This window comes from Scatophagus argus, chromosome 1, assembly GCF_020382885.2.
Source record: "Scatophagus argus isolate fScaArg1 chromosome 1, fScaArg1.pri, whole genome shotgun sequence".
NCBI lineage: Eukaryota > Metazoa > Chordata > Actinopteri > Scatophagidae > Scatophagus > Scatophagus argus.
Genome location: NC_058493.1, coordinates 567,413 through 576,005, shown reverse-complemented (window position 1 = coordinate 576,005; position 8,593 = coordinate 567,413). Strand labels below are relative to the sequence as shown.

General features: G+C 38.6%; 1 protein-coding gene across 1 annotated transcript; it reads right to left on the bottom strand.

The window, feature by feature from the left end:
* Positions 1–901: 901 nt before the first annotated feature.
* On the bottom strand, positions 902–7,560 carry ccnd1 (cyclin D1). The gene is made up of 5 exons (XM_046379569.1): positions 7,129–7,560; positions 5,590–5,805; positions 4,951–5,110; positions 3,898–4,046; positions 902–3,797 (listed from the first exon to the last, which is right to left on the bottom strand). Exons 1-5 carry the CDS (start codon positions 7,324–7,326, stop codon positions 3,642–3,644), a joined length of 879 nt encoding a protein of 292 aa, XP_046235525.1. The 5' UTR covers positions 7,327–7,560; the 3' UTR covers positions 902–3,641.
* Positions 7,561–8,593: the final 1,033 nt, after the last annotated feature.

Below are 8,593 nucleotides of genomic sequence, written 5' to 3'. Positions count from 1 at the left end.
CACAAACTGGGTTGGACCAAAGTCAGGAAAGTTATGATAAAATAGGATTTTGAAGAAAAAGAAACTGAATTGAAAAAAAATGATTTCTGCAACAGGCCTCTGACAGGACTTCTATCAAGCACCTGCAAGTTATTCAAAATTCAGTCTGAAGACCTGCGCTGTATAATGATGTGAGACCTCACAGATCACTGGACTGGACTGGAATCAACTGCCTGATGGTTTCAGGAACCATTGGAGCTTTTAGGTCCAGACTGAAACCCTTTTTTCTCTTTCAACTGTTTTTAAAGCCTTGTATTACCTCCATCTTAATAGTGTCCCGCCTCACTTCTTTCTTTTTGCAGATGCAGTGGTGTGGTCATTTAAAAACAGGTGAAAAAGCTCAATGGTGTTGGCTTCTTTTGGCAAACATTGTCTTGCGGAGCTTCAAAAATGCATTTCAGTATTTGTTATTAAATAATTGTACAACAACTAAAATTTCATATTTTCATTGTGCAATCTGAAACTATGATTTTACATTGTAACTGTTTTCAGAGGATGGAAAGCCAAACAGGGAGATTTTCAAATTGATGCAGACTTGCTTGAAGTTTCATGTCTTCTCACAGCTTAGTTAAGTCCACTTTAAACATGAGTCATATCAGAAATGGGAGAGAAAAGAGGAAAATAGAACAGTGCAGCTGTAAAGCCAATTCAGCACTCTGTGTCTGAGTGAATGTCACTTTAGTTTTTAGTGTAGGTGTTTTACAACTTAGACGAACTTAATAATATGGAACTGAAAACCAAATACATAACACCACTTGTGGCTTACCAGTGGATGATGTGGATATCATGTTACTGAGCTTTCAAAATCAATAACATACAGTTCACTCCATTTATCTTACTGTGGACAAGGACAGACAAACAGTTTTTCACACTGCATCTAATTCATGTTTTTATTGTGTAGTTTACACAAATATGAATACACTGTTTGTCCCAGTTGCAGACAACCGGCATGAAGTAGACAACTGTGTGGAATGATTTGTAAAAACAAAACAAAAACACTCTATGGCTTACAGAGCACAACACTGACTAGTTACAAACTCAAATGAACTCAATGACAGTTTGAAAGTTGGAGCAAAAAGCTTTATCTTTTATAAATATAAAAAGGGGAAAGGAAAAAGGCCACTATGGGCCTAAAGGGGGGGTAAGTCTCTTTCACCGAGACAGTTTAACACTCAACAGAGTTATACATATCCCATGGCACCAGTATCAAAGCATGCCCTGGACTTGCCGGTTTCCATCACAGATGCTTCATGTTATGCAGGTTTAACAGAGCTATTAGGCACTGACCCAACAAGTAGAATAGAAAAAGAACTAAACAAACAAGACGACTAAAAATTTGAGATAAATCTTGACTGTCCCATGAGGTATTGTGGATCAAAGCATTTCTGTACATTGTCTCATTTTTTTCTTATTTTTTGGAATAGCTTGGAAAATCATATTGTGTAATTACAAACAGAAAACTGATCACATAGAATCTACATAAAAACAATGGATGTCAATAACAATTTTCTATGAGAAAATTCAACTCTAGATTGGCACTATATTGACATACTGATATATATAGATCTACATAGATCTATATATCTATATATATAGATATAGATATACATAGATCTATATATATATATATATATATATATATAAAATCAAAATCCAAAAATGTAGCAGCAAACAAGAGAAAAGCATTGTTTTTATCCTTTACTTTTTGTCATCTTTTTCATCTTTTTTTAAACACATAGCTGGGATTTATTCTTTATAGCAGCAGAATACAAGGAGTGTTTCTCTCCTACTCTCTATTCTTAATGTACAACCAGAAACTCATTGACAGGGTTCCAACACAGTTGTCAGAATAAGAACCCTGTTTGCAGTCATCTCTTCATCTGAACATATAAAGTTTCATGACAACTTCCATGTCCTATGTAGGAACCCTGACGTGAACTCTACAGCATTAAGACACACCTCCCTGTTGAGCCTTCAACCCTTTTGCCACCTTTTCGCCCATCTGTGCTCTTACCAGCTTTGCCTCCCCCCTCTTTTTTAAGGCAAGCCCGCAGGAAACACAGCCCATGTCTTTTAGCTTTGTGCAAAATCATGTCAATAGTCTCAACACCCCCTCTTTGTTGTAGCTTCTTCCCCTACCCAGAATCCATGAGCAGTATTTGAACTGAGATGGCACAACGGAGGAGATGCTGTCCTGGTGATTTGGAGGCTGACTGGAGTTTTAGTTTTACAAATATTTCTGGAAGGCAGTGCTGCTCTGGAGGCAGAGATAGTTAAACATCAGTAGGTGAGGCCAAAGTAAATGGCAAACTTAAAAACTGAAGCTAAAAAAAATAAATACACTTTTGTATATAAAAATTTAAGTACTACTAAATTTATTTACTTTTTCCTCTGGACCTTCAGCTCTGGGCTCTGCACACTGAGGTTTAGCAAATGCTATGTGAGAGCAGCTTGGCCAGTATGAAACATCTGTTGAACTAAAACTCGATTCTGAGACTTGAATGCAACTACAGATAGCCACTGGCTCTATGAGACTCGTGAGACAACACTGACAGTGTTGAGTAGCATTCAAGTCTTGTCTAATTATTTTTTTTTTTAAAAAAAGCCATAATGGTCAATGGTCAACTTTTGTCCCATTAGATGAATCAGATCCAGGCCTCTGACTCTCCATCACCAAAAGACTCCTGCCCAAACCTCCATTCCATTTTCGTGCTGTTTTACAAACTTTGTCACTGTGATTTTTTTCATTATAGACGATCAGCAGAGCTGACCAAAAGTGCTTTTTTAAAAAATAAGTTGGAATGGTTTAGGTTTAACTACAAAGAGAAATAAAATGTAACAGACTATGGATTGCTCTGTTTGGTTGTGCAGTGAGTTGATCTTATAAAACAACAGCAAGGTTAAATGGGTAGAGCTAATGCTGTGAATGAAAAACCACCTTTATGCAAACCTTAACATCAGCAATCCACAATCACTAAAATCATACAAACAACTTGGTTTAAAAAAAAAAAAAAAACAAAACTTGGAAAAAGAGAGGTATAAGACTAATTGATGAAGACATCTAAAATTATATATAATAAAGTGACTAAACTTAAGCAAGAATAGACATATGAATGTCTGCACAGCAAGAAGACAAACATGGAAGCTTGGACATTTAGTCTAAATCTTTCTAGATAGAGGGAAAAAAGCCTTTCTCGGATGAAGGCCTAAAGACAGACTACAAAACCCTACTGTATATAACACTTTGGGATGTTTCAGTAGGCATGCTGAGTCTGCAGTAATTTGAAGATTCCTAGTAATATTTCAAGGAATAAGAAAAAATATGAGTTCAAATATCAGCTTTGCTGTTTTAGCTCCAGCCCTCACAGATCATCAGTATATGGTTTCTTTTCTCTCTTGTACATTTCTGTAGTGTTCATTTCTTTTCCCAGGGTGGGAGGGGACACTGGCAGAAAATTGTGGGGCCAGCGGGGGGTGCTCGGCCCCATCCTGGCAGTCATACAAGCATGTGAGTGACATGTCAGCCATGATACCAGAAAGGTCCTCTGTCCACAACTTTTTCTTGAGCATCAGATCACTGTGTGACACATCTGTCAGTCATTTCAGATGTTGACGTCTCTCACATCTGTCGGTGTGCAGGACAGATCCACGTCCCCATCCACACGTTTGGTTTCTGTTGTGCTGCTGTGCTGCTGTGCCTGCCGTAGGCTTGACTCCAGCAGCGACTCAATCTGCTCCTGACATGCTCGCAGGCAGTCCTGTAAAGCACAAAGTCAACAATGAGTGAACACCTCACACCGCAATCAGTGCCTTTTTTCACATTCAAACATGAGTTTGGAAGAATGTGTGTTTGCATACTGGGTCACTGCGAATGACTTGTGACAGGAAGTTGGTGAGGTTCTGTGAGGACAAGGAGGCATCTTGGCTCTTCAGATAGAGACCTTGTACAGCCGCAACCACGCTGCCTGCTGCCACCATGGATGGAGGACTCGCAATGAAGTTGACATCTGTGCAAACAGCACAAAGCATGTGTTACAACCAAGAATGGGTAGCAACAAACTAATAATGAGGCTAACATCACAGTCATGATCAGAAATTGTGTAGAAAGGGGCAAAAACCAGTAATCGAATTTAAAATCAGGAATGTGTTTCTATGTGTCAGTACATTGTAATGGTCTACAAAAAAGAAGAAAAGAAAACACTGAACTGAAGAAAATACAGAAGAATCAGCAGATTACACAACAAAAACAGAACAAGGAAAATGTGATTTTAAAAGAAATTTTAAAATATGACTGAGCAATTTTTATTGTCTATGAATTTTTTTACCCAACAATTAAAAGAAAAGAAATCGAGATAACATAATAACTGTACTGCATTCCATTTCACAGTGATACTCTCATTTTGTCTGGTGTTATCAATCCAACACACACCCTTCCTTTACAACCCCTCCCTTGGTCAGCAAGAAAGTTAAAACTCAGATGTAGTAGTAGCCAGTAGAACTCAGTTGTTCGACATAAAGACTGCACATGGGGGTTGTGGGAGGACTGCACACAGCAAGTGACGATTGTGTGCGTCACTGGTCTCACAATAATAACTGAGGTAGTGCAAACTCAGATGTATATAAATACAATTGATGTCACATTTTATATTGCTTTTTCCCTGAATTATATTTAAAGTTCAAGAAAATTCACTGTTGTTTTTTTCTAAACTCAATAAATAACTGTGTTATGATCTCAATACAGATCAAAACGAATATGATTTTGCCATAATTAAGCTAAGTTCATGTATTTACAGGACAAATAAATGTTCTTTTTTTATATCATCTTTTATAAATATTCTCCTAAGTCAGTTTACTGTGCACAAGAATATAGAAGACATTAACCTGTATTAAGACATTAGCTTTCTGTTGTACCTGTAGCACATAAAGCCACAAAGGTCTGGGCATGTTTCCTGAGGATCTGCTTGGTGGAAGGGTAGATCTTCAACTTGGACAGGAAGTGTTCAATGAAATCATGCGGCGTGACTGAAGCCAGATCCCACTTCAGCTTGTTGAGAACCAGCAGCTCCATTTGCTGTGGACAGAACAGATAAGAGGCATTAGCTAAAACTGACCTATGTGTAGAGGAAAATGTACTCCAGTTCCTGCAGTTGTAGCCCTTAATCATTATTTATTTTGTATATACTGCATTGTTTGCCTTTGCACCTCTGCAATACTGCCACTAGGTGTCACTGTGAATCAGTGGTGTTTTCTTGGCAGTAACTGACACCATTCTGGAAGTCAGAGAGCCCTTCTAGTTATCACGAAAAAGTCAGAAGCAGCCATTCAGACAGTGCTGCACTAAAGCTACATTTATTCTTTTTTCCCATTTCAACCAATCAATGTGTCTATAACATTTCAGTAGAATCTATGCTTTCCAACCATGCCTGACACTGACAGACCCCATATGCAAGCACTGTATTCAGGTCATGTGATCTCCAGAGCACACTGTTCATGTAGACCTACTGTAGGCCTATGTGTTATGCAACATCCATGTCTGTAGAACTTGATTACCAGCAGTTCTCCGGGTTGAACGGAGTTGTCCGTGTAGATACAGAGTTTCTCCGCCGTTAAGGGCACCGTCTCCTTCATCTTGGAAGCTAGAAACATGCAGGTAGCTCCCAGCAGCTGTAGTCTTGTTTTCCTGGTGGCCTCCACTGATAAAAATCTGTCCAAATAGTTCATAGCCAGAGGAAAAACCTCCTCCTCACATTTCTGTTCTTCGCAGACCTGGGAGGTGAGAAAAGCACTTAGAGGTTGCTGTTGGTTGCTGGAAGAAAATTCCCCCATTCATGTGTATTAGTAAGTCATTGCCCCCACTGGATCTATGTCTTATTCCACAGCTGTTTGCAGCCAGTAGATGAGCTAGCCAAAACCATCTGAAAAGAAATGTAAAAAAATATTTTGGACATCTAATTTATTTGAGTTTAGAGTTGAAATATTCGATTATTTAATTTCAACTCGATTTCACGGGTCAAAATTTAACCTTTTTAATTAGAGCAGTATAAGTAAGACTGCTGCTGTAATGAAAACAGTTGGGAATTAGTTTGCAGTCAGTTCTGACTGAGACACAAAGGTGGCGTCGATGCAAGTTTCACTCTAATTTCAACTTCGTCATCTTTTCAAAAAATATTTATAAATATCTAAAAATTATGAGGGTGTGTAAAATCAACATGTTAATGATCCTTGTCGAATGCATGATCGGATAAGAGTAAAATGTGTCGAACTGTGACATATATGAATTGACAAAAAAATTATTTCTGTCTGAGCTTTGTGCTGGCGACTTTCCTTTTACTGTCCGAGGCATAATTTCAGAAATTAATTAAAAATATAAATCTACAAAGAATTCAATCCAAAATTTTACGTTAATGTTAAACATTATCTGTTTTATCAAATCCGACTGTTTGATTTTATTTAACAGCTTACTTTAACAATTTTAAACAATGTCCTTTTTTCTTAGCGACCTTCATATACAGCAGTGACTCTGAGAAGCAAACCGAACTTTACCAGTTGATACCAGTCAAACGAGTAGAAGCAGCATGTACACAACCGTCTTTTGATATATTTGCATTTCTGGCTGATTTAACCGAGTTACTGTCATTGTTGCTGATATTATAAGTTTTTAATGACATTAAAATCCTTCTCATATAGGCTACGACAACAAAGATGGCGCGCAATACTGGCACGGGCCAGACTGCATACGTGTACATTGCTGTTATTTTGGAAAAAATCCCGATGTAATTACATTTCATAAACTTCTAGAAATAAAGGCTACGAAACAATCACTAACAAAGGAATTCATGGTGGAAAGTGAGAGCAGCCTGTAGCCAATATCTGCTCTTATAGTCGAGAGACCACCCAGCACTCTTGGGGACATACTTTTCAGAGCATTTATGTAACATACACAGTGAAATAACCACTCCAAGACTCACAACGTTCACGTTAAGACTAATTTCTTGTGTTTTGGCCTGCGTAGATAAGCTAGCGACAGTCTATCAACAAGTTCGCAGCGACACTCGGGCAGAAGAGAAGTTTAAGTGCAGAAAAACCAACCTCTAACATCCATGTAGCAACTATTTTCCTCATTTTAGGGACAATTTCTTTCTGAACACACTTGAAGTAGTTGGGCGACGGTAAGTAGTTTTCCTCTGCCCTCAGCATAGTGTGTAAAACTCGGTCGTTGAGCAGGTTCACGTCCTGATAAGCTCTCCTGATGGAGTCCACCTCGCAGCACAGCAGCTGGTCCTCCATAGTAGCCTACTAGTGGAAAATATTATCCCCGTCGATAGCCTGATTTTTAGTATCTCCCTGTTGAAATGTTACTATATCAATGAAGGATCGGGCTGCAGAAGATTGAAGGCCGTATTCCGATAATTTTAAATCACTTTCTTCTCGCTGGATTTCTGCCGCAGCATGCTGTTGTTCCGCCGGTGTGCGCGAGCCCTCTGAATTACTGAGCGCTTGGCCCTGCGAAACAAAAACCTCGAGCGCGCACTGAGGAGGTGGAGTGGGTGCTCGCGATGACGTCAGCTGTTGTTAAGAGGTAGTGTAGAGGCAATCAGTCAAGCAGCATTTTCGGGAGCGATTGTGTGTGTGTGTGTGTGTATGTATCTATCTATATATATATATATATATATATATATATAAATAAATAAATATATATATAGAGAGATACACACACACACACACACACACACGGAGAGAGAGAGAGAATTGTTCAGGATCAGGAGGCTGGCAGCTCAGCATCGGTAGGGGGCGATAAGGGCTTACACCCGTTTGTTCCTCTGTCTTTGCCCAAGGTTCAATGAAAGCAGAAGCTCTCTGTGCTGAACATGAGGTGAGCATATGAGACAATAGAGCAGACTGGAACACACAGTGCAGCTAAATTACACAGGGCGTAGGGTAGGATAAGTGTTTTACACCAGTCTATACTACATGTAGCTCAGTGTGTATCAGTGTTGTTAACCTCTTATAGACTGCTATCAAGTTCAGCTCTTTATTATTTTGTTATACATTAAAAGTGGTTCATTGTTGACACCTACCAGCTCCCTGTGCATAATATGATTAAATGAACAACATGAAATTCACCATGTGGCTCCCTCATACCAAATCAATATGTTTGTCTGAAGTCTAACTTCTGCTGGTGTCAACATCTGTAAATGAGAACCCTGCTGTGTTTGCATTTTAACTTTATATCAGATGGAGATTATTTCATGAATTACTATTGCAATTAAAGATATTACATTTTTAGGTTACACACTAGGACATTACAAAAATGAATGTATGTAATTTATTTAGCTTATTTTTTTGGAACTGAGTTGAACATGAGCTTCATTTCATTTGACTGTCTCAGAAAAACTGGTTTATTCATACTACTCAAAAACATAATACTGGAGTAACACTGGAGTGCAAATAGTAAAGTTTATAGAGTTTCTCTAACACACACACTCAAACACTCACACACAAACGGGAGGAGGCTAGAGTTGCACCAATGGGAGGAATTGCTGTTACTAGGCAG

Bases quoted from the DNA above. Each gene is read 5' to 3' on its own strand.
- ccnd1 (XM_046379569.1), bottom strand. From the start codon at position 7,326: ATGGAGGACCAGCTGCTGTGCTGCGAGGTGGACTCCATCAGGAGAGCT. The intron at 5,111-5,589 runs GTAATCAAGTTC...TTCTGTCCACAG, and splicing joins TTCAACCCGGAGAACTGCTG to CAAATGGAGCTGCTGGTTCT. The intron at 3,798-3,897 runs GTATGCAAACAC...TGTGCTTTACAG, and splicing joins AAGTCATTCGCAGTGACCCA to GACTGCCTGCGAGCATGTCA.